A 27,830-nucleotide genomic window follows, 5' to 3' on the forward strand; every position below is an offset into this window, starting at 1 on the left:
CCCATTTAACTGATTTGGGGCCTTTGTTAAATATGAACTGCTCATATGTGGATGGATTTCTGTCTGGATTCTCAATTCTGTTCCATTGGTCCATGTATCTGTTGTTGTACCAGTACCAGGCTGTTCTGACTACTGTGGCTCTTGTGTGCTCTTTATGAGCCGCACCTACAGTCACGTATGTAGAAATATTCACCGCCAAACCGTTATCTGCTGGTGTGTGTGTTCCCTTACAACCTTCCATACCTCTTGGAGTACCTATTTACCTATTTCTCAATTATTGTTTGTTAGTACTATTGCTGTAGGATTGTCTAAGCTGTAGTAGTTACTGTAGTTGTCCTCTAATCTTGTGTCTCTCACAGTGTCCTCTCCCGTATTACACCTTGTCTTTCCCTTCACCAGTATTACCTTGTATCTTCTATTTAATTGGTTATATCCTCCCCTCTTCCCTTCCATAACTGGTAACTATGGAATAATTTTTTTTTCCTGTGTGTAAACTTTTTGTTGTTACTTCATAGTAGTGGCTTCATACAATATTTGTCCTTTTATGATTGACTTACATCACTGAGCAAGAATTTTTAAGAGTATAGATTCTGAGATCAAAAGTTTGAGAAACACTGGACTAAGGTTCTGATCCTATATCCGTATAAATCTATCACCAAATTTACCATACTATTCTGCAATTCATCTTTTTAATGTTTATTTCCCACACTGGAGAGTAAGGTCCTTGAAAGAAACCAGTGTCTCTTACTGATTTTCGAATTTCAAGTGATATATACAGTGGGCAGCAGCGCACATCTGTCACTCAAAAAAAGTGTAAAAGAAATATATGAATGAAAGAAGGAAGGGATAATCAAAGATAGTAAAATATCGCTTCAATAACTAAATTTATAAGAATTGCAGAATTTTTTTTTTTTTTCAATTTGTTGAGAGGGAAAGGTTTGGATTTAAGATGTCTTCATGTGAAATTATCAATTTTTCTACTGATAGAGATCTAATTTTTATTTTGCTTAAATTTTGAAATTATTTAAGAGGAAAGTTTACCTGAATAGCAGATAGCTATGGTATGGGGGTATACAGCCAACGCAGGGGGTACACTGCCGGGTACATTGCCAATCATCTTTCTCCACTTGTGGAGGAAGGAACAAGGTGCTGCATTAGCCAATCTTAAAAATTTTAAGTAAAGATGGTAGATGAGTGGTAGATAAAAGTGGATTTTTCTTAAAAGCAAATACAAATCATATCTAAAATTCTTTTCCTCTAGTTTAGAGGGTTTTGACATGTTTCACAAACTTAACCCTTAAACAAGGGTCTTAGCTTTACCTCTTGGACAGTATGCTTAGGTAAAACATCTTAAAATGGCATTTCTTTATTTCCTTGGAAAACTTCAAAGGTCAATTACATGTTATATTCCATTAAAGTAATTAAGTATTACATTTTCATAGGCCTTTGCAATCTCACTAAGTATAGTCATTATTTCTTTGATTTGCTTGAATATGTCATTTCAGTTCAGGACTCTGTTCCAAAACAAGGATAATGTTTTACTTGTTCAAGGAGGGTGCCCAGACCAGAGGATCCCTTCCTGTCCTTTCTGGCTCTAACATTAGAGGTATGAGATTTATTAGTGTTGACAGAATAAGTTCTAGAATAAAACCTTGTAAACATATTCTAGTAGAGTTTTCCTACAATATGCGTTTGAGGTCTGATTTACACTCAAGTTAAGTGTCTGGTACTTGTTTCCTGTTATTACTATTGGAGTTGCCATGAGTCGGAATCCACTTGATGGCAAAGGGTTTTTTTCTTTTTTTCAAATCTTTATTATTATTATTACTATCACCCAGAGAAGTAAAGCAAAACATAATTCAATACCTCTCTCCTGCAAAAGCAAGTCATTCCAAATCAAAACATTTTAGTATGGGCATTAGAAAAAAAATGATTTCAGAGATTTAATTTCTTTTTACTTTTAAATGATTCGATTCATTGCTACAGAATTTTTTTTAAGTTAAATTATTTCTATTATTGTGATTGATATATACATCTATACATATGTATATATATTTGTGTTTGTATATACATATATATACATATACTCACACACGCAATTACCTATAACAGTAATCATGATGAAAATACTCCCCAACTTGTCCCTTGAACAAAAGGACTTTTTTTGAGCTTGTGTACAAAGTCTTTTCTTGAGTGTGTAGTCTCTGGAGGATTATACGCAGAACCAGAGAGGAAGTAAGGGGGTCCCAGCAAAAATTACCCTCATATTTTATCTTAGTGATCCTAGCAAGTCCACAAGCAATCAAAGAACAATAAAACCAGTAAAGACAGATGTATCATACACTTACTATATACTAAAAACACAAATATATAAAATTTAATAATCTATGTCATTTTTTAAAAACTCTGGCGTTTCGAACATCTGAAATTTCTTTTATTCGAATGGTATATGAAAATTATTTATCAGATTCACAAAGCATTTATAAGTTACTCTTTACTACGTACCACTAACTAAGGGAAGGCAGCTTTGGAAAATTCTCACCTGGATAAGGTGTGAGGGCACCGTGATGACGCAGACTGAAAGGGAGGTTCGCAGAAGACCACGAAGAACATAGAGGAACTTGGTAAGACTGTGACTATTGCTGCAGTTTTCTGTACAGCAAATGTCATCTCCCCACAAAGGTGAGCCAAGATTCTGAATTCCTATTCTTAAAATGTTTTTCTGTTTTTTCTAAAGGAAAGGGAAAAGGGTAAACACCGTAAGTTTTGGTAACTAATAGGATACCTCTTTTACCTTTAGCTACCAATTCTTATTTTTATTTAAAAAACAGATCAGTGAGATAATGTCAATAGCACATGGTAAAAAGTTTTATATACTATTAATAATAAGCCAATATAAAAGAAATATTTTAGATGATAAAAGTATAAAAAATAACAGAATCAATTATTTTCATTTTTGGGAAATTTGAGGTATATCACAAGCCTAAATCTTTTTTCCTTTTTTTTAAAACAGTTTTAATATTAACCAAAGAAAAACTGATACCACTGAATTATGGTGTTGGTGAAGAATATATAATAAACCATGGACTGTCAGAAAAACGAACAAGTCTGTTTTGGAAGAAGTACGGCCAGAGTGTTCCTTGGAAGCGAAGACAGTGAGACTTTGTCTCACGTAATTTGGACATGTTATCAGAAGGGACTAGTCCCTAGAAAAGGACATCATTGTTGGTAAGGTAGGAAGTCAGCAAAAAAGAGGAAGACCTTCAATGAGATGGATTGACACAGTGGCTGCAAAAATGGGCTCAAATATAACAATGATTGTGAGGATGCTACAGGCCTGGGCAGTGTTTTGTTCTGTTCTACATAGGGTCACTATGAATTGGAACTGACTCTACAGCACCTAACAACAACAACCATATTAACACTTTTATTTATTTATACATTTTTAATAGTGTGTTTTAGGTGAAAGTTTACGCAGCAAATTAGGTTCCCATTTAAAAATTTTTATACAAATTGTCCTATGACATTGGTTACAATTTTCACAACGTGCACAGCATTCTAATTATTTCCACTCTGTTTCTTCTGTTTCCATTGATCTAGCTTCCCTTTCCCTCCTTGCCTTTTCATCATTGCTTTTGGGTAAATGTTGACCGTTTGGTCTCATATAGTTGATTGTTTAAGGGACCACATTACTCACAGGTGATACTGGTTATTTTATAAGCCAATCTATTAATTGGCTGAAAGATGTCCTCCAGAAATAGTTTCAGTTCAAAGGTTATCTTAGAGTGGTAGTCTCAGGGGTTCCTGTAGTCTTTATTGGTCCAGTAGGTCTCACCTTTTTTTGGAATTTGAATTTCGTTCTACATTTTTCTCCCATTCTATTCCGGACCTTCTATTGCGTCCCTGGTCAGAACTGTTGGACGTGGTAGCTGGGCACCATCTAGTTCTTCTGGTCTCAAGTTAGAAGAGGCTGTTGTGGTTCTTGTGGGCTAGTAGTCTTGTGGACTAGTTTCCTCTTTGCGTCTTTAGTTTCCTTCATCCTCTTTTGTTCCAGATGAGTAAAGACCAACAGTTGTATCTGAGATGGCCATTTGCAAGCTTTTAAGACCCCAGATACTACTCACCAAACCAGGATGTAGAACATTACCTTTATAAACTATGTTACGCCAATTGCCTAAGTTGTCCCATGAGACTATGGTCCTAAGCTTTTAACCCAGTAAACCAATCCTGAGAGTTGTTTGGCTATGTCTAGGAAGTCTCTGTAACTGAGTTCCCTACATGCTTTATTATATATATGGATACATATGCAGCACGCTGGTGGTGCAGTGGTTAAGAGCTATGGCTGCTAACCAAAGGTCAGCAGATTGAATCCACCAACTGCTCCTTGGAAACTCTATGGTGCAGTTCTACTCTGTCCTATAGAGTCACTATGAGTCAGAATTGACTTGACAGCAATGGGTTTATGGGTATGGGTTATACAGCACACATAAACATGTATATACATTTACCTACAGATAACCTATACATGCATGTGCACTTACTCACATATGTCTTCCTATACACACACATCTACCTATGTAACCACAAACATATTTTTTTGGTTGTTATTACTGTTGTTACAAAATTGGATATGTTACAGTATTTACTGAAATTGTCCCTTTTCCTTGTATACTTCTTAGTGTCTTTATTTACCCTGGCCAAGTTGTGCAGACTTCACCCATAATTGGTATTGCCTGTCCCATCACAAAAACATAACAAGTGTTTACTATCTAGAAAGCAATTCTCTCTCTCGCCCCTTCCCATCCCTGGTAGCCATCAAAGAATGCTGCTTTGTAATAGTGAGACCATACAATATTTGTCCTTTTGACTTATTTCCCTCAGCATAATGCCCTCCAGGAAACGCTGGTGGCATAGTGGTTAAGTGCTAAGGCTGCTAACCAAAGGGCTGGCAGTTCGAATCCACCAGGCGCTCCTTGGAAACTCTGTGGGGCAGCTCTACTCTGTCCTATAGGGTCGCTGAGTCGGAATTGACTCTACGGCACTGCGTTTGGTTTTTTGGCTTGGAATACCCTCCAGATTCATCCATGTTATAAGATGTTTTGCAGATTCCTCATTATGCTTTATATTGGCATAGTATTCCATTATATGGATGTAGCAAAATTTCTTTATCCATTCATCTGTTGATGGGCACTTTAGGTTCTTTCCGTTTTTTGCTATTGTGAATAAAGCTGCAACGAACATAGGTATGCATATGTCTATCTGTGTCACTGCTCTTGTATCTCCTGTATATACACCTAGGTTACTGCATCATATGGTTTTCCTATTTCTAGCTTTTTGAGGCTGTATCACACAGTTTTCCATAGGGGCTGTATCATTTTACAACCTCACCAACAGCATATAACAGTTTCAACCTCCCCAGCATTTGTTGTTTTCTGTTTTTTCAATCATTCCCATTTTTTACAGGGGTGAGATGGTATCTCATTGTAGTTTTGACTGGCATTTCTCTAATGGCTGGCGACTGTATTTTTTCATGTATTTGTTGGTCGCCCAAAAGTTCTCCATAGTGAAGTTTCTGTTCATGTCCTTTGCCCATTTTTTAAAAATTTTATTTTTTTATCTGACTTTAGATGAAGGTTTCCAGAACAAGCTAGCTTCTCATTAAACAGTTAGTGCACATATTGTTTTCTGACACTGGTTAACAACCCCATGACATGTCAACATTCCCTTCTCAACCTTGGGTTCCCTATTACCAGCTTTCCTGTCCCCTCCTGCCTTCTAGTCCTCGCCCCAGGGCTGGTGTGCCCCTTTAGTTTCATTTTGTTTTATGGGCCTGTCTAATTTTTAGCTAAAGAGTGAACTTCAGGAGTGACTTCATTACTGAACTGAAAGGGTATCTGCGGGCCATACTCTTGGGGTTTCTCCAGTCTCTGCACGGCCAGTAAGTCTGGTCTTTTTTTGTGAGTTAGAATTTTGTTGTAGGTTTTTCTCCAGCTCTGTCTGGGACCCTCTATTGTGATCCTTGTCAGAGTAGTCAGTGGTGGTAGCTGGGCACCATGTAGTTGTATTGGACTCAGTCGCGTGGAAGGCATGGTAGTTGTGGTCCCTTAGTCCTTTGGATTAATTTTTTCCTTGTGTCTTTAGTTTTCTTCACTCTCTCTTGCTCCAGATGGGGTTAGACCACTGGAATATCTTAGATGGCTGCTTATAAGCTTTTAAGACCTCTAAAATTTTCCTTTTAAAAAGTAGTATTTATTTCAATATCAGAGGATTATTTTGACTCAGAAAAAATATTTTCTGCAGGAGCGTACGAGAGATGAATTTTTGTGGTTTCCTGAACTCATATGCAGTTTCCGAGACAGACACACAGAGCAGGTAATTTAGCAATACAATTTATAATTTAATGATATGGAAATTTATTGACTATATTTTAGTTCCAATCAAATTTGAAATATATTTTTTTATAATGACATTGTTAATTTCAATTTTTTAACCATTCATGGTATTCACCATAGAAATATCTACCTCAACCCTGTCTAATCCTTATGAAACTGATAGAATCTCTGGTTCAGGGAGCCAAACCAGCTCCAGTTTGTTGTCTATAAATTTCCATTAAAAAAAAAATTGTTTACTGAAAATGGTGCTATTTTCATACTCAAATAAACAAGTTAGAAAACAAACACTTCATTCCATTTCAATGATCGTTTACTTATTACGAGTTCTTAGGATGTATGTGTGTGTGTGCGCACATGTGTATATGTGTATTCCTTTGCTATTGCTCTTACCCTTTTGCATTCTATAAAATTTCTTGCTCTCAGAAGATGTGTCATCATCCTGCAAGAGCAGCAGCTCTGCAATCTATACTGCAGGAACTGTTATGACATGCCTGTTTCCATAGTTACCACAGTGTGTGGGAAGAGGTGTCTGTCAGGGACCAATTTACTTCTCCAGACAGGCACTGCCACCAAAGGGAAGATATGGTACCCACAGATCTTAGCTAGATCTCAAAACGGACCAACAGTGAGCAACATAAAATTGTACTAAATATCAAGGGCCGTCACAAACTGTGGCATACATGAAAGCCAATTGTAAATAAATGTCTGTCTCACCACACACACCTAACTATTTTCAACCTACTATTAAACTAATGATCAAAACAACTTTAAAATAATTTATTTTGCCATGAAGAGTATGCTAAATATAGCAGTAAAGTTTACAATAATATTTTTAAATCTATGAATTCAGGAAAAGAAGCAGCTGATAATGCCCTAATATTTTTTACTTCTCTGTCTTCTTCAATAAAAACAATGGTGCTCTGGAAATAATTCTGCTAAAATAATATAAATGTAATGCAAATCTTTTAGCAGCTAAAGCAATTAAAGTCACTGAGGAAGAATTCTGAAAGGCATAATATGTAGAAATAAAATTTCCCTCATTTTGTTTAAGTTAAACTAACTGGAACATCTTTAATAGTGGGAATTTGGAGGAAGTTTTTAAAAACAGAGCTACAGAGAAATAGTTGTCATAAAATATTTTTACATAGCAAATAAAAATGCATCTTTTATTCAATGAAACAACCCAAATCATAATGTAATAAGAAATAAAATCTTAAGATAATTAATTCTTCCTCATAAGGTAATTCGAAATTAAGTCTTAAATGACAGAAACACGAAAAATTTAGATAGGAAAGTACATCTTGCTGATTCAAAGTAATTTTAAAAATCTGGCTACATTTAAACTCCAAATGGTACAAAATAAATATTTTAAAATAATTAATTTTGACAATGCATGTGCCTATCTTACCTGTATGCACTGAAAACTTAGCTAAAACTCTATATACGCATTAATAGTAGAACTAAGGCTGCCTGTGCTCTGCTTATTTATGTCTTTTGTGCTTCGAAACAGCTTGTTCACTGTTGATTACTCTAAGGCCTTCTGGGTCCACTCCTAGAGAGTTTGAAAACAACATTGTATACCTGATTATAAAAAGCTTTGAAGGTGCTTAATACCTGGGGATTCGATCCATCAAATCCTTCCTCATAAATGATGCTCTGAATGAACTTCAGCAGCTTTAGGTAGCCATGGGCCAGAGAACTGTTGGTGAGAAATGGTTCAGATACACAAACGGACTTATTCCACAGGAAATACAAAATCCGAGGTAAAACATTAAGTAAACAATTATAAGGTACACATTTATTTGATTACCTAAATATAAAGTCAGATGAGCCAAAATAGTATTTAATAGTCCTAAAATATAAAGTCAACCCATCCAGGGAATAAGTTACAAATGCCTTTTATTAGCTACTCAGTGTTCTTGATATCACGGGAAGATAAAATCTGTGGTGACTGAGACGACTTAATTATGTCAGGCTCAGTTACTGCCAAGAAAATTAATGATTTAATGAAGCAACCTAAAAGATGATGCCCACTATAGCTTTTCAGGAGTAATCATAGATAATTAACACATAGTTAATGAACTGCTATGCCAAGTACACCTGAATCAATGTCCTGATCACCTGAGCTCATCTTCCAGCAAAGTTTTAATTTTCTTACAACAAATAATGAAATAATAATTTAAAAACTACATCTTTTAATACAAATGAAGACATGTGAGTAAAATCTCCACTAAAACTCGCTGTTTATCACTTCTTTTGTTAAAAAAGACAATAAAATACATGAATTTAAGAAGATTACCTAAACTACTTCCCACATAAATACTAGCATTAAGGTTACCATATTAAAATATTTTACAAATATTATGAAACATTTCAAAGAAAATTTAGCAAGAGTGAAGAAAATCTGCTTTACATTAACTGAATTTAAGATTCTGTATAATGGGCAACTTGTATACTATGGCTGAACATTAAATATCACTATAATGACGTTCTGCAGCAGAGCTATTCCATAGACATTTAAGTGCCTAATGCTGTCAAGGCTGTAGGTGATGTTAACAATATAAAACTATTTGTTTAACTGTGATTTTAAGTATAGCAATCATATGGTTGGAAGAAATGCTCTAAAGAAAGAATGAAATACACTTTGAAGCATACATGTAACATTAAAGAATATCAAAAGTTGGGAAATGTGGCAGACTGTTTAGTGTGCACAATCAATGGTAGGTGGTTTAAAATATGTATATCTCTAAACATTTTATTGAGCAGCAACAGCTAGCCCAAAGTACCTATCTAACAAAAACCAAAAAAGAATACCAAGAGAAAAGAGTGCTATTCTATACAAAACAAACACAGCTATGGATAATGAATGATTTTAAAAGGCAGTATGGTTATTTCTCATATGGCAACTTGATTTCCTTCCTTCTTTCAGTAACTTGACTTTCAGTGAAAATACAGTGGATTACATGGGCACATTTTTCCACTTTCATGTATGAGGAAATGTGTCTATAAATAATAATATTCCTTAAGGATAATAGTGTGGCTATTTTATATCTTATATTAGTCCTGGCTAGCTCGACTTTCAGAACACAGTGCTGCTGTTCAAACCAGAGCTTTGAACTGGTTTGTTCTGGTTTGAACCCATGCTGAGAATTTGCATTTCCACCCCAGATATACTGAATCAGAATCTAAATTTTAACAAGATCCCCAGGTGATTCTTATATATAATAAATTCTGAGACACACTGCTCAACTAGTGGTTCTCAGAATGAATGGGTCCCTAACCAGCAGCATTAGCATCCCCTGAGAACTTGTTAGAAATGTAAGTTCTCAGCAGGGGTTCAAACCAGAACAAACTTGTTCAGGGCCCTGGTTCGAACACAGAATATTCAATTCCTTTTTTTTTTTTTTTAAATATGGGTACTCGATAGCACGGGGTATATGGGTCAGTTAGCTTTGCACAGGAGGTAAAATGTGGTCAAGGTCCCAGATTCTGAAATCAATTCCAGCCAACTGTTTGATGAGTATCAGTATATGTTAAAGAATAGATCGAGAATATATCCAGTACATCATAATCTAATAATGTATCTACCAAAGGACCACTATTATTTCATGTATGCAAAAAAGTTTCTTAAGCATTTTCCCTCCACTCAAAATTGTTCAGTGATAATATCTGTCTTAAGTAATTAGTAAATCTGCTATCTGAAGACACATTATTAAACATTACATACATAAATATTTCTTAGCTTTTTAGTTGCTATCATTTATTCAACCAACATGATCTCGTTTATTTCATATTCTTAGTCTATTAAAGTAACTATAGTAGATTATAGTAACTATCATAATCTCTTTCCTTATTTACCACTGACATAAAACAATTCAATCACCTGCAATTTAAGTTTCTGCAATTTAAATAGCTTTCTAGGAAAAAATACTTCAATAACAAAATAAAATAAAATCAATACATTTAAGAATATCAATTTTGAGTACATGTGATTAGATTTTTTAAAGCTGAACTAGTTGATATTAAGAAACTGACTAAGCCCTGTTGAACTCTATGAGATACATTTCTTTGTAAGCAATCTTTACCATAATATTGATTTGCTGACAATAAACATCTTCTATTGTCATCTAAAAATTTTTTATTAAACTGCTTTGATTTTGATGATGTTTACTCCCTCCTCACCAAAAACCAAACCCAGTGCCATCAAGTCGATTCCGACTCATAACGACCCCATAGGACAGAGTAGAACTGCCCCATAGAGTTTCCAAGGAGCGCCTCATAGATTCGAACTGCCAACCCTTTGGTTAGCAGCCTTAACACTTAACCACTACACCACCAGGGTTTCCCCTAAGCAGACTGGTAACTGATAAAACATGAGCTCGCAAGAACGTATCACAGTTACAAGTAAGATTTGGGCTTCCTTATTTATGTTTCTACACATTTAACATAGGTTAACCTAGTGCGTGCCGACATAGGTTAACCTAGTGCGTGCACATTTAACATAGGTTAACCTAGTGCGTGCCGTCATAGGTTATCAAATTATTTAAAACATATTTCAAAAGCAGCACATTTCAAATCATGTACATTAAATACCTGATTTTCATAATTTCAGCAACTTTTATATTAAAATGAACTATCTGGATATTCCACAACCTGTCTTTAAAATTATACTGGTATAGGAAAACCAAACCCACTACCATGGAGTCGATCCTAACTCAGTGATCCTATAGGACAGAGCAGAACTGCTGGATAGGATTTCCAAGGCTATAAAGCTCCATGTGGATGGGCATCTATCTTACCCCATCTCTGCTTCTTTAATCTCTTCTTTTGTATCTTGTAAGAGATTTACTCAAGACACATCCTACATAAACCCTGCCTCATTAACATAACAAAGACGATCCATTCTAAATAGGATTATAACCACAGGCATAGAGGTTAGGATTTAAGCTCATTATTTTTGTGTGACCCAATTCAATTAATTACTGGTGGTTTGAACAAATTTGGTAAAAAGCCTTTTAATGTGGTGAAAGAACAAATTTAACAACAACAACAACAAACCTTAGGTAACAGGAATCAAGATTTCATTTACAGTAAGATTCAAGCCAAAAGCAAACTTGTTGCCGTTGAGTCAATTCGGATTCATAGCAACCCTATAGGACAGAGTAGAACCATCCCATAGGTTTCCAAGGAGTGCCTGGTGGATTCGAACTGCTGACCGTGATCACTTAATCACTACATCACCAGGGTTTCCGTAGCAGGGTATAACTGCTGGATAGGATTTCGAAGGCTATAAATCTTTACGGACGCTGACTGCCACATCTTTCTCCCGAGAATTGGCTGGTGGGTTCGAACTGCCCACCTTCTGATTAGCAGTTGAGCACTTGACACACTGTCCTACCAGGGCTTCTTTGTGAAAAGCTAAATTACAAAAATAAAATTACGTATATATGGAATGAAAATAACTGTGATGAGCCCTGGTCGCACAGTGGTTAAAGCACTCAGCTGTTAACCAAAATGTTAGTGGTTTGAACTCAATGGACGCTCCAGGGAAGAAAGATCGGAGCAGTTGGCTTCCATAAGGATTACAGCTTTGGAAACCCTATGGGGTAGTTCTAATCTGTCCTATAGAGTTGCTATGAGTTGGAATAGACTTGATGACAATGCGTATGGGTTGACTGATAAATGAAAAGTTTAGTCATAGACAACATGTGTTGGTTTTTAACAAGTCTATCTGATTTTAATTACATCAACAATTGATTAAAGTGTCTGGCGCACAGTAAACACTCAAAAATCTTTTGCACCACAGTCACAACATTAATAAAATAACTTTGTGAGGTAACTATAGTCATTATTCCCATTTTATGGTTGAGAAAATTAAGCCTCTTTGGAGGCTAGGTCACACTTTGTACAAGAATAGATTTGACACATTGAACACTAACGATGGAAGACCAGATGAATTGTGGAATGACATCAAAGATATCATACATGAAAAAGACCAAAAAACCAAAACCAAACCCTGTGCCGTCAAGTCGACCAGGGTTTCCATCAAAAAGACAGAAAAGGAAAAAAAGAAAAAGTGCAATACAGATGTCAGAAGAGACTCTGAAACTTGCTCTCGAAAGTAGAGTAGTTAAAAAGCAAAAGAGAAAAATGATGAAGTAAAAGAGATATCAAAAGGTAGCTCGAGAAGACAAAATAAATATTATAGTGAAATGTGCAAAGACCTGGAGTTAGAATAGCAAAAGGGAAGAACAGGGCTGGCATTTCTCAAGCTAAAGGAACTGAATTAAAAATTCAAGCCTTGAGTTGCAATACTGAAGGATTCTATGGGCAAGAAATTGAGCGACACAAAAAGTATCAAAAGAAGGTGGAGGGAATACGCAGAGTCACTGTACCAAAAAGAACTGGTTGATGTTCAACCATTTCAGGAGATAGCATATGATCAGGAACCGATGGTGCTGAAGGAAGACTTCCAAACTGCACTGAAGGCACTGGTGAAAAACAAGGCTCCAGAAATTAACAGAAACCATTTGAGATGTTTCAACGAAGTGATGCAAAGCTGGAAGTGCTCACTCATCTACGCCAAGAAATCGGGAAGACAGCTACCTGGCCAACTGACTGGAGAGATTCATATCTGTGCCCATTTCAAAGAAAGGTGATCCAACAGAATGTGGACGTTATCAAACAATACCATTAATATGACATGCAAGTAAAATTATGCTGAAGATAATTCAAAAATGGTTGTAGCTGTATATCAACAGGTAACTGCCAGAAATTCAAGTCAGATTCAGAAGAGGATGTGAAACAAGGGATACAGTTTCTGATGTCAGATGGATCTTGGCTGAAAGCAGAGAATACCAGAAAGATATTTACATGCATTTTATTGACTATGCAAAGGAATCTGACTGTGTGGATCATAAATTATGGATAACATGGTGAAGAATGGGAATTCCAGAACACTTAAATGTGTTCATAAGGAACACGTACCTAGACTAAGAGGTAGTCATTTGAATAGAACAAGGGGACACTGTGTGGGTTAGGTTAAAATCAGGAAAGGTGTGCGTCAAGGCTGTATCCTCTCACCATACTTATTCAGTGTGTATGCTGAACAAATAATTCAAAAAACTGGGCTATATGAAGAAGAATGTGGCATCAGATTGGAGGAAGACTCACTAACAACCTGTGATATGCAGGTGACAAACAACCTTGCTTGCTGGAAATGAAGACGATTGAAGCACTTACTGATGATGATCAAAGACCATAACCTTCAGTATGGATTACACCTCTACATAAAGAAAACACAAATCCTCACAACTGGACCAGTCAGCCATATCATGATAAATGTGGAAAATACTGATGTTGTCAAAGGTTTCGTTTTACTTGGATCCACAATCAACGCCCATGAAAGCAGCAGTCAAGACATGAAATGATGTATTACATTGGGTAAATGTGCTGCAAAAGACTTTTTTAAAGTGTTAAGAAGCAAACATGTCACCTTGAGGACTAAGATGTGAATGACCTAAGCCATAGTCTTTTCAGTCATCTCATATGCATGTAAAAACTGGACAATGAATAAGGAAGATCAAAGAAGAATCGATGCCTTTGAATTACAGTGTTGGTGAAGAATACTGAATATACTATGGACTGCCAGGAGAGCAAACAAATCTGTCTTGAAAGATGTACAGTCAGAATGCTCCTTAGAACTGAAGATGGTGACATTTCACCTCACTTTTGGACATGTTATCAGGAGTACCATTCCCTGGAGAAGGACATCATGCTTGGTAAAGTAGAGGGTCAATGAAAAAGAGGAAGACCCTTAAAGAGACGGATTGACACAGTGGCTGCAACAGTGGCCTCAAACAAAGCAATGATTGTGAAGACAGTGCAGGACTGGGCAGTGTTTTGTTTTGTTGTACACAGTGTTGCTATGAGTTGGAACCGGCTCGATGGCACCTAACAACTACAGAGGTTAAGAGATTGGCCCAAGGTTGTACAACAATTAAGTGACAGAAGTGGCACTTAAAACTCAAGTATTTTAAAACTTTAAATTACCTGCTCTTTTGGCTATCTTAGGATAAAGGATAAGAGTGAGGTCCAGATTCAATGAAGAGTCTGTGGTTTCAAATAACTAATGTGGCTCAGATGAGGTTTGAACATGGCTCCTTTTAGCACAGTCAAAGAAAGTTTTCAGGTATACTTCTTAGGAAAATACTTCTCTTTTAGCTGTACTCATGAGGTCTTCAGGTTCCCTGGTTGGTGCAAATAGTTAAGTGCTTGACTACTAGCCAAGAGGTTGGCGGCTTGAACCCACCCAGAGACACTTTGGAAGATAGTTTCGGCAATCTGCTTCTGAAAGGCCATAGCCTTGAAAACCCTGTGGAGTAGTTCTACTGTGTACACAGAGGTTCATCATGAGTTGAAATCAACTGGATGGCAATGGGTTATGAGCCCTTCACCAATAGGTCCCACTTGTATTAACTTGGTGTATAACATATTAAAAACCTCAGTATTGAAAAAAAATGTAGATTTATAAATCTTTCTATATTTTAAATATATACTAGATACTAGTATACCACTATAAAAAATACGCTGAAAATCTGGGTTCAAGTTCAAGCTGTGGCAATAACTGTAGCTAAATGTGTGACATGAGGCAAATTCTTTAATTTTTTTGTTCTGGGTCTCAAAGTTTTCTTATCTGTAAAGTGAAGGAATTATGCTAGATAATCTCTGTTGTCCATTATGACTTTAAAATTGTATGGTTCAAGAAAAATTTTTCTCATTAAAAGATTCATGCTTGTTTTCTTAAAATAAGAACTTCTGGTGTATTTAAATATTGATTTAACTATTTGATAGAAATGCTTAGGAAGAAAAACTGTTATCACTCCCAATTAGGACTCATCTAAAGTAAGGATGAATGATTTATGACTTTATTATGCAAATCAATGAGAAAATGTGATCTGTGTTAACAAAATTCTATTTACATGTATATTTTAGGTATTCACCTACGAAAAATAGCAAGATACACTTGTAAAGCAGTAGGCACAATATCAAGTGTCTCAACTAATTGTATGAAACAGTTTGCTGAGCTAGTAATATTAGCGTGTAATATTAGCATATAATTTACATGTGACTATAGAGACTGGATGGCACTGGGTTTTTGTTTATAGAGACTGTGAAGTCTATTCACAAGTAATTTTCGAGTTAAAAATTTCATTACTATTACCCTAAAGGCTGTCATTTCCTGATTTTTCTTCTCTGATTCTTTTCACCTAACAACACTAAGTTTGATTCTCTTCACCGCGGATGCTCAACTAAGAGGGAACTCACAGCGTCTAGGAATGTTACTGGGCCACTAAGAAGGGCAATGACCAAGAGATAATAATGGGCCACAGTTGGGAAAATACTAAGAATAAAAGTATGCAGGAATTGCATGCATAGGCTAAGCAATCCATTGTCTGACGGTGATACTATTGAGACAGTTTAGGATCCTTCACTAAAAATAATTAAGCTTGAAAAACAATTCACTTCAATTTCTTCTAGTTATTAAAGTAAACAAGTCATTAGATTATGTCTCCTACTACCTCTCATTGTTGCTGTCATCTGTCTGGCTCCAGGTCATCCTATTTCTCTGCACCAAGCTCCCTGAGTTTTCTAACATTTTGGGGTCCCCAGTTACTCTCTTTACGGTTTTACTTAAACCCACTCCAACTAGGCTTTCACCACAACCATTCCACTGAAACTGTTTTCTGGCCACCAATGACCTGCGCTGGCTAAATTCAACGATGACTTTTGGGGGGGAGGGGGCGGGGGTAACAGCTTTATCGAGGTAGAACTTACACACCACACAATTTGATCATTTAAAGTGTACAAACAATTCAATGATTTTTAGTATACTCACAGTTGTATAACTATCACTACAATCAATCTTAGAACATTTTCATTACTTCAAACAGAAACTCTGTACTTTTAGCTACCCAACCCTCTAATCATCTCAGCACTAAGGAATCATATAATGTGTGGTCTTTTGTGACCGACTTCTCTCACTTAATGTAATGTTTTCAGGGTTCACCCACATTGTTGTATGTACCAGTATTTCATTCCTTTTTAAGGCTGAATAAGATTTTCATTGTATGGATATACCACATTTTGTTTACCCATTCATCAGTTAACGGACATTTGGGTTTCCACTTTCTCACTATTATGAATGCTGCTATAAACATTCATATACAGATTTTTGTGCAGATACATGTTTTCATTTCTTGTTGGTATACACCTAGGAGTGGAACTGATGTGTCAAAAGGTAACTTTTTTACTTTTAATGATTTGAGGAACTGCCAGATTGTTTTCCAAAGCAACGGCACCATTTTACATTCCCACCAGAGTGTATCAGGATTCTGATTTGTCTATTACTAAGCTTTTTGATTACAGCCATCATACTGGGTGTGAGGCGTTACCTCATTGTGGTTTGATTTATATTTCCCTGATGACTAGTAATGTTGAGCATCTTTTCATGTGCTAACTGGCCGTTGGTGTATCTTGTTTGGTGAAATGCCTATTCAGGTTCTTTGTTCATTGTTTAATTAAGTCATTTGCTTTACTCTTACTAGTACTGAGCTATAAAAGTTCTTATATAGTCTAGATACAAGTCCCTTACCAGGTATATATGACTTGCAAATACTTTCTCCCATTCCATGGGTTGTCTTGTCACTTTCTTTATAGTGTCCTTTGGGTGGGAATCAACTCGATGGCAATGGGTTTTTGTTTTTAAGAACAGAAGTTTTAATTTTGATGAAGTTCAATTTATCTATTATTTTCTTTTGTTGTTTGTGCTTTTGTGTCTTATCTAAGAATCTAAAGTCAGGAAATTTATCCCAATGTTTTCTTCTAAGAGTTTAATACTTTTGCCTCTTATATTTAGGTGTCTGGCCCACTTTGAGTAAATTTTTATACATGGTGTGAAGTAAGGGGTCCAACTTCATTCTTTTGCATATGGCTATCCAGTTGTCCAAGCACCTTGTTGAAAAGACTATTCCTTCCCTATTGAATGGTCTTGGCACCCTTTATTTGTTGACATTTATACTCAGTTTTAGGATTTTTAGACTGATCTTTTAGAAATGTAAAACAATAATAACATCACTAACCTTCAAAGGCTTCCGACAGAATTTAGATCCAATTTCAAACCAATTAGCATGGCCTACAAGGCCCCATGTGATATGGGACTACCTACCTCTCTAAACTCACCCCCCATTTATCTCTTTGATCACTCACTGTTTTAGCCATAATGGTCTTTCCGGTCCTTGGGCACACTAAGTTCTTTTCTTTCTTAGTATATATGCTGTTCCTTATACCAAGAATACTTCTTGACCCAGTACCCTTCATATGATTGCCTTTTCATTCTTCAGGTCTCTGCTTAAATGTTTCCTCTTCAAAGAGGCCTCGCTCAGATATAACTCAAAGTTTGCCTCCCCAACTTATTTTCCCCCATGGAAAATATCCCTTTTCTTTATATTACTTATCACATTAATAATTACGTATTTATTGGTTTGTTTAGGAGCCCTGGTGATGCAATGGTTAAAGTGCTTAGCTGCTAACCAAAAGATGAGTGGTTCAAATTCATCAGCCACTCTTTGGGAGAAAGACGTGGCAGTCTGCATCCCTAAAGACTTACAACCTTGGAAACCCTATGGGGCAGTCCTATTCTGTGCTACAGCGTCACTATGAGTCAGAATTGACTAGATGGCAGTGGGTTTGGTTTTTGGTTTTGTGTGTTTACTTTTTTCTTTTCTGGTCTGCTTTCCCAGTATACTGTAAGCTACACAAAGGATGCGTTGCTTTGTTCACTACAACATACCTAGAGTTTAGCATAATGTTAACTCAGAAGGTGCTTAGGTTCATAGAAGGTACTCAGTAAATATTGTTCAGTATATGTTTATGTTTATTATTTTAGTAAATGGCACTGTTCTAATGTTAGAAACCTGGAAAGCAGTCTTGATATTCCCTTTATCCTGCCCCAACTCCCACTGAGATCAGAGGGGAAGTAGCTGACAGATTATGTAAGACCAAGACTCTTAAGACTTGGGTATATCATTCTGAGTAAGATGAGAAGTCACTGGAGGGCTTGAGCCAGCATAATAACAAGAGCTGACTTATGTTGTAAAGCTGCATAATGAGACAGCCACTAGTCACATTCACCAAAAATACACTGCCGTTGAGTCATTTCTGACCCATAGTGACCCTATAGGACAGAGCAGAACTGCCCCATAAGGTTTTCAAGGCTGTAATCTTTACAGAAGCAGATTGCCACATCTTTCTCCCACGGAGCAGCTGGTGGGTTCAACCTGCCGACCTTTTGGTTAGCAGCCGAACACTTAACCACTGCACCACCAGAGCTCCTTACTAGTCACATATAACCAAAAAAAAAACAAACCCATTGCTGTCGAGTTGATGTGACTCATAGCAACCCCGTAGGAAAAAGCAGAACTACCCCACAGGGTTTCCAAGGAGCACGTTGGTAGATTCGAACCACCGACCTTTAGTTATCAGCCACCAGGACTCCGAGTCACATATACCTAATTAAATTACAATTGATTAAGATTGATTAAGCTTTCACTGTCTCATTCTCAGTAGCCTCATTTCAAGTGCTCATTAGCTGCATGTGGCTAACCAAAAAAACAAACCTATTGCCGCTGAGTCAATTCTGAGTCATAGTAACGCTACAGGACAGAGTAGAACTAGACCATAGAGTTTCCAAGGAGTGGCTGATGGATTTGAACTGCAGACCTTTTGGTTAGCAGGAGAACTCTTAACTACTATGCCACCAGGGTTCTGCATGTAGCTAAAAAATAGTGGATGCTATATTGGACAGAGCAAATACAGAAAAATTCCACTACTGTAGAAAGTTCTACTGAACAGACTATATTAAAATGTTCACTATGGTTGCTGTTTTGGAGAAATATAGGTTCCATCAAAGAGTACACGAGACCAATTAGGAGGCTATCCTAAGAGTCTTGGCAAGAAATATGGGTGACTTAAGCTAGCCCTGGTGGCTTAGGAACCCTTAGGAGCCCTGGTAGTGCAGTGGTTAAGAGCTATGGCTGCTAACGAAAAGGTGTGCAGTTTGAACCCACCAGCTGCAACTTGGAAACCCTATAGGGCAGTTCTACTCTGTCTTATAGTGTCACTAGGAGTCAGAATAGATACAATGGCAATGGGTTTGTGGTTTTTTTTTTTTTTGAGCCCTGATGGTGCAGCGGTTAAGTGTTTGGCTGCTAACCAAGAGGTCAGCAGTTCGAATCCACCAGCTGCTCCTTGGAAACCCTATGGAGCAGTTCTACTTTGTTCTATGGGGTCACTAGGAGTCGGAATTGACTCAATGGCAATGGATTTTTTGGTTTAAAAGCTAGCACGGAAATGAGAAGGTTGTGAGAAGAAATTAGGATCTGGATACATTCTGAAAATACAACTGACAGAATTTGCTGATGGACTGGAAGAAAGAATCGAGAGGGAGAGAGAGGTCAAGTAACTTTCTTAAAGAATGAAAGTTTGGAAAGACATACATAAAAAACCTTTCCAATGGCAAAGATGGTTGGGATTACAGATGAGGGAAGAAACGGGAAAATTACAAAAAAACATATATAACAATTAGCATAGTGTGCCATGCACAAACTGAGGAGTATATGATCAGCTAAACTCTGTGTATCTGATGGCCCCCTTAATGGACAGAATGAAGGAAGAAAGAAGAGCAAACATTCAAGCAAGCAATTTCTCTTCACTGGTCAAAACTACAGTCAAGGATAATAGTTCCCCTCTCAAAAATTTTAGGTATTATCTTTTTATCTTAATTATATCACCAGTAGATAAGCACACACAACACAGATAGGTAAAATCCCCATTACACTAACATCTTGCCTTTCTGCTAGTTCTGAAATTCGTACTAATACATAATTTACTATATCCTTTTTGGAAACCCTGGTGGCGTAGTGGTTAAACGCTACGGCTGCTAACTAAAAGGTCAGCAGTTCGAATCCACCAGGTGCTCCTTGGAAACTCTATGGGGCAGTTCTACTCTGTCCTATATGGTTGCTATGAGTTGCAATCGACTTGACAGCAACAGGTAGGTAGGGTATATCCCTTTTATTAAATAGTCCATAGTATACTTCTATATCATTTCTATCCTGAACTTACAGTCTTACATAGGAACACTGTTCCATAATTCCTTTTTCATGACTGTGAATTTTCCACTTCCAACTTTGAAATATACTGTGGTTCTATGCTTACCAATCTAAGAAATCTGTGTTTTTGAAATAAAATACACTCTAACATGGCTATATTTCAGTTATTGGTTTTATCCTACTAGATCTTTGAGTCAAGAACAAGGCTGTGTTAAAATCTGATTTATTACTATGCTTTATGCATTGGTCCACTCATTTATCAACTATTGGCTGAGCACCTGTGCCCTAGATTCAAAGAAAGACTAAAGAAATAAAGCATGATTTCCAATGCTTGAGCAGGGGAAGACAAGATGTAAGACAAACAATTACAGTGTAATGTGATAAGGGAGTCCCCGGGTGGTGTAGATGGTTAAGCGTTTCAGTCTGCTAACCAAAAGGTTTGAGTCTACCCAGAGTCACCTTGGAAAGGTGTGGCAATCTTCTTCCAAAAAGTCAGTCATTGAAAAACTTGTGAACACAGTTCCGCTCTGACACACATGGGGTCACAATGGTAGGAGCTGACTCAATGGCAACTATTTTTACTGGACTTAGAATAAATAACTAAAAATAAATCTTGAACTTCAAAGATACGTATCAAAATAAATTCATTCTATATACTACCAACTGTATGTAAACTTAATACTCAAGACCTGACATACCTGTAATTTAAAAAGTAACATTTTGTAATATACTGTATTGTTATGCAAACAACGTGTACCTCTACGTTTTTTTTGTGAGCTGTGCCCTCCCTCTGTGAGGATATTTTTGTAAGTACGCTATGCTAATTTTTTTTCTCAGCAACATGTAAAAAAATTGTCATAGAGGCACTTACAAAAATACCTTGTGGGGGAGGGCTTGATTGGTAAACAAACATAGAAGGCACAAGTTATTAGTGTAAAAATTCAGTAGTAGGTTAAGTAGTATGTTAGTATATACGTTAACAGATACAGAAGCTGAGATATGGCTGCCACCTTGAAGAATGACAAATATTTATAATGAGGAAACAGCTGTACTTGGGCATACCTAAAAAAAACTACTACCCAGTAAAACCCCAAAGCAAAGCTTAATTCAAAACAACATCAAATAAAAAAAAAAATCTTTGACTAGAGAATTACCATCAAATATCAATTTTCCAATCATTGTTTTATGATTCAGATTATCCGGATTTATCACAGTAAAATATCAAAACAAAACTATCTGAATAATATTATCACGCTATTTTTTATACATTAGGATTTTATGTTCAGCTTTAATTTGAAAGTTTAAACTGTACATATAAATACTTCCATAGGCAAACCTAACAATAATTTTAAATTAGTTACTGCAAATTTCAAATGACCTTCAGTTTTTCTTACTGTAAAAAATCCTTACATGTTTCAACAGTGCCTTTAGAAATTACAAAATTATATCCTTTAGCCTTAATTATAGGAAAAATACAGAGAACCGTAAGGCTGAGCTTTATTGTTTTATAAAGGAACTAGTGAAGTTCATTTTAGTGAAATGAGCACACGCTTTTCATAAATTAAAATAAATCTCACATGGTAAAGTACCCATTTTCAAAATTAATTTAATTACTTGTTTAAAGTTTAATTACATTTAATTAAGCATTCAAGTTTAATATGAAATAAATGAATTATTAACTGCTATGAAATGAAATAAAATACGGCTTTGATAATTAAAATCTATAAATTTCCTATTCTGTGTAAAACTGTTAGTTCTAAAAAAAATTCTGAAAAAATATTATTTAAAGTCTATAAGGCTATATACTCACAGCTGATCAAGGCGTAATTTTCCTGCACCCAGCTTTGTGCGCTATATATTTACTGCCTCCGTTTATGGAGCCAGCCTGGTGCAGACAAAAAGAGCAGAGGTTTTGGAGGTTTGGATTTGGGTATCAGTGTAGTCACTTAAGTTACATAGCATCTCTGACCACAAGTTTTCTCAGCTATAAATTAGGGATAATGACACTTCTCTTTGAAGGCTGTTGGGAGCATATCCCATGGTCAAATGCCTGGAATAGTGATGAACAGGGAATAGGCATTCAACAAATGTTAATTCCCAACTCTCCTTAGTTGAATGAATGAATGAAAACCTGTACTTTCTGACTTAACAAAGGTTCACCCTTAATTTTTCCCGCAATTACAAAAGTAGCATCATATTATTTTTTGTTTAATTACATCATAACTAATGCACACTTTACATTTTATATTTCCTTAAGTACTTCCGTGAATAGAGGCATTACAGCATTAATACTAACACAGGTTTTTGAGTCAGAAAAAATTGAATTTGGGTTCTATTCATGATTTAAGAGATCATGGAAAAGTTATTTTGACCTACTTCCCAGGCCTATATGTAACGTGTTTGGTACAGTGATGGCAAAAATTAGGAACCAGCATCATCAATGTAATCATTCAAGCTTCACAAATGTGAAGTTACGAAAGACTATGTGTAGTAGGCAGTGTTTTCCCCTCTCCCATTCTTCACACTAGGATACTAATTTTCCCTGAGTTTTTCCAAGGGTAGCAGTGGGATAAACTTAATATTGGAACCTAGAGTTTTTTAGTCCTTTATTAGTGCTCTTTCTTCCATAACATAGGGAGATTTGACTTAGAGCTCTACCAGTTAATTGCTGAGCCTCAGATAAATTACTTCACTTCTGTGATTTAAAAAAAAAAAAAAATTTAATGTGCTTTGGGAGAAAGTTTACCATACAAATTAGTTTCTGATTCAAAAATTTATACCCAAATTGTTTTGTGACATTGGCTGCAATCCCCACAATGCGTCAGCACTCTCCCCCTTTCTACTCCAGGTTCCCTGTGTCCATTCATCCAGTTTTCTTTCCCTTTCTGCCTTCCTGTCTTTGCTTTTGGGCAGGTGTTGCCCTTTTGGTCTTGTATACTTCATTGAACTAAGAAGCATATTCCTCACATGTGTTATTGATTGTTTTATAGTACTTCCGTGATTTTGAGTATCTTTTTCTAGAAATGGGAAAACATAGGTGACAACCTATTCCATGGCTTAATTTCCCTTGATTTAATTGCAAAAATAATTGAACTAATTATTTTTAACACTTTATAAAGTATTAAAAGCCCAGTCCTATAATTTTCAAAGTTCTGTCTTAATAAATGTTAGTAGCAGTATAAACATAATAGTTTGGTTTAATACTTATAACTCTTATTGTATAATTCTGAAGCCCTAAATTCCCATAAGTATCCTAAAAAATATACAGATTGTTTTATTTACAGTATAACTAGAAATAGAGAGCCTTAATAAATTGGAACTATTGGAAAACATATTTTTTTACTTTCTGAGCATGTAGTTTTACATAATTTTTACTTCTATTATTACCCATAAGTATTTATTAAGCATTATTTGCATCTAGGGCTGAAAGACCCAGATTTAGAACTATTCCACATTTTTATGAAAATAAAAACAGCAGGTATTCTAAGTTTGATATCCAGACCTTTCAAGCTGCAAACTAGACTAACAGTGGGTTCAACTATTATAGGCCCAAAAAAGGAAGAAAACCACATATGATGAAATACTATGAAACATATACACGTATTATAGGACTTGGCATTTAATACTTTATAAAGTGTTAAAAATTATTAGTTCAATTATTTTTGCAATTGAATCAAGGGAAAAAGGGTAATTAAGCCATGGAATAGGTTGTCACCTATGTTTTCCCATTTCTTCTATATTATTAAGTATAATAACTTAATAATAACTGACATTTATTATTAAGATATGTACCCTTGTAGATGCATTCTGTTAGTTTTGAAACCAGAATTACATGGGTCACTGACTTACCAGGGTTCTACTTCAAGAGATGAAGATAATTTTTCCGGAAGAAAAAATCCATGCCATCTTGAAGCCTCAATTAGCTCTTGGGGTATTCTTTTCGAAACATCATAATAGTGACCAAATCTTGAAGATGATACTGGTCCAGCCTGTTAAGAAAACTCATGCTGGTTTTTTAAAAATAATGATTATTATTATTTTTTTAAACTACAATGTATTTGTCATACATCCAGCAAAACACTGACATGTTTATACATTCTTAATGTTAATAAGAGCTGATATATATAGACTTACTCAGTTTCAAAGAAGCATAAAAACCAAAAAAGTAAACCTACTGCCGTCAAGTTGATTCTGGCTCATAGCCACTTTATAGGACAGAGTAGAATTGCCTCATAGGGTTTCCAAGGCTGTAATCTTTACAGTAGCAGACTGTCACATCTTTCTCCCATAGAGTGACTGATGGGTTCGAACCACCGACTGACCTTTAGATTAACACTCGAGTATTTTAACCACTGTGCCAACAGGGCTCCTCAAATTTCAAAGAAGCATACAACACCCTTTACTATTTTAAATTATCTATAGTTAGAAATCAACCTTTTATCTCCCATATGAGTCTTCATTTCTAGTGGTTCCCTGGGTCTGACAAGAATTTAAATACCTTGTCTTTTTTTTTTTTCTTTTTTTAACCAATACTACATAGTTCAAGAAATGAACACACATATTCTTAATTAATTTCATTAAAATATGACAAAGTAAATACGCAGTTGCGAAGAACTAATGAAAACTTAAGACAAATTAATTCATTGGTGAGGGGCCAAAAGAAACCAGATATTTAAATACATCAAACTAAGCATCATTTTAAAATTAAATTCTCACAAACAAGTGTGTGTTGTAATATTCAAAATTTCTGACAAACTAAAAATTAAGCTTACAGTATAAAATGTACTAGAATAATACAAACAGCAACATGGGACACGATTAAGTGGGAGAGTGCATATGATCAGAAATCTGGCATAATCATTAGTTCATTGATAATTTCATGTTTTGTGCTTTCTAACAATTTCTCCAACAAATTGTCTTTCTAATAATTATTGAACTACCGATCCTGAATTATTCACATATGATAGTAAAAGTCTAGAAACATACCTTATTATTATATTGCTTTGAATGGACTCTGAGCTGATTTCTTTCATTCAGCACATTAGAATTATATAAGTACTTAAAAGCTGAACTACTAACAAATTCTAGTTGGCAATTTGCTCTAATCAGATCGATTCTAATTAGATCAGCTCTAGGGAAAGCCCTCATCCAAACTGTGCTACTGTCATCATTTGCACTGTCCTGAATGCTACGTAACAGAGAAATTTTAGAACACACACAAAACCGGATAATCTCTACAGAAACTGAAGACCTATACACAGAAGGTTCTTAATTTATTTTACCAAGTGACCAATAACTCTGTAATATAGATAAGAAACAGACATTTGCTTGACATAGATATTTGCATTTTTAAACTAAATGCCGACTAACATCAAATTATACAGTAACATGGAATAAACATTTTAAATGTCTAATAGAAACATCAGATTCAGTCTGTGGGTTTGACATTTATTTTCAAGATTAAATGACTGTTCATCCCTCCATAAAATACTACTTATTTTCATTAATAGAGACCTTTTTTTATATCAATTTGCTTCAATCTAATCTTTCTAACAAACATGTACAGAAGTATGATTCCCAAAACATGATTTATCTATTTACCATGAAAGTAGCCAAAATAAATGATGTGACATTAAAATATATTTCTTAAAAACAGGGTATAAAGTTTTTAAATGTAAAGTTATTAGTCTAAAGCAATTTAAACAAGGCCTGTTCTTTGGCCTGTAATCTATTCTTTATCTGGATTATAGTTCCAAATGTTTTTACTGCAATCTCTGCTAGAGCTCATCTTTTTATTGTGTAAATCCAAGCCTCCTTAATGTTTTAGAAAGGCCTTGACTAACTGAACTTTGATCTGATGTCTTCATTGAGAAAAACACCAGGTTGCCCATTTCAGATGCAAATCCCCCTAAGGCCCAACAGAATTTAGTAAAGACAGCAAAAAAGAAGAAACAAGAAGTTTCCAGGATCCTCTTTGAGAATCCTGGGGCACATTGGTGTCCTTAATCCATGCCGCTGCATGGATTAAGGTAGGTGATAACCTTTCCTGATTCAAAAGAATACGCAGAGTGCCTACAAACTGGGTGGAGACTAGGATTTGGCTATAATGACACACCATGCAATAAAAGCTTGGTCTATGGCAGAAGCCTCTGAAAAGGCCTCAATGTGCCACATTCCCAGGCCTAGTAGGGAAGCTTGCAAAAGCCTACCTGAATCAAATAAGCATGAATAATCTATTTTAGGAGACTGGCCATGGGGAGAGAAAAAGAAAGAGAGACTTTTCACTTCTTTTAAGTTTGAGTTAATAAATTTATTAGTGGACTGAAGGCTCTTGAAGTCCTCTGCACTCAGAGAAATATGCTGAATTGCCAGGAAGCAAAGTATGCTCTTTAAGTTGGCCTCCCTATTACTGTTTCTAATTGTAATATAAATGTGATAGAAATCTCAAATTTGGTATGAATCAAGGCAAAAAATTGTTACTGTGACAGTTTACATATATAACATAAATAATTCATTAAAATTTAAAAATAAAATTAGAAACTTTTCTAATTACAATTAAGCTATTAATTCATTTAGAAATTAAAATTAGATATAGCTACTGAAATATTCACAGGGTAGACACTAAAAATTTATTAATGATTAAAACCTGTAATCCTTCAATAAAAAATGAAAATGGAAAATAAATATACTTTTACAGGAAAAAAATTGCAAGTTTTTTTTCTATCCAAGAAACACAGTAAAATATAAACAGGTTTTTGAAATATGCCAAGAAATCTTTTGAGGCCTAAAATTGTAAAACAAAGGCTTAAAATATTTCCTCTTAAAAAGATAACTAAAAGCTGCATATAGTGTATATAATCTAAGGTGTGTAATCTAATTAATGCATCTATTTTTGCCTTAAAAATACAAGTATTAAAAAAATCAAACTATCATCAGTAACTAGTTAGCTCAATCAGTTTGGTAAGGGCATTTTGCTTTAGTTTTACATTTTGAAAAATTCTATCTCACATTCATAAAACCCATTGTTGTCCAGTCAATTCCAACTCATAGTGACCCTGTAGGACAGAGCAGAACTGCCCCATGGGGTTTCCAAGCTGCAGCTTGGTGGATTCAAACTGCTGACCTTTTGGTTAGCAGCTGTAGTTCTTAACCATTGTGCCACCTGGGCTCCTACCCTTTACCTTTGTCAACTGTGGAAGAGAGTTAAATGGAATAGTTGGTTAAAAATTTACTATGTTAAAAGAAAATGAACTCTGATGGGGGGCCA

The 27,830-nt window shown here is 35.6% G+C and overlaps 1 protein-coding gene across 7 annotated transcripts in view; it reads right to left on the reverse strand.

Moving 5' to 3' along the window:
• The window catches only part of ELP4 (elongator acetyltransferase complex subunit 4), a 268,725-nt gene that overhangs the window by 150,794 nt on the left and 90,101 nt on the right, over window positions 1-27,830 (reverse strand). For all 7 annotated transcript variants that reach the window (XM_003412300.4, XM_064288328.1, XM_064288331.1 and 4 more), the window contains exons 5-7: window positions 24,413-24,552; window positions 8,007-8,091; window positions 2,543-2,731 (exon numbers count right to left, since the gene is read on the reverse strand). In XM_003412300.4, coding sequence (XP_003412348.1) covers window positions 2,543-2,731; window positions 8,007-8,091; window positions 24,413-24,552 — 414 coding nt within the window. The remainder of the gene's footprint in view (window positions 1-2,542; window positions 2,732-8,006; window positions 8,092-24,412; window positions 24,553-27,830) is intronic.

The sequence above is a fragment of the Loxodonta africana genome, chromosome 7 (assembly GCF_030014295.1).
Source record: "Loxodonta africana isolate mLoxAfr1 chromosome 7, mLoxAfr1.hap2, whole genome shotgun sequence".
NCBI lineage: Eukaryota > Metazoa > Chordata > Mammalia > Proboscidea > Elephantidae > Loxodonta > Loxodonta africana.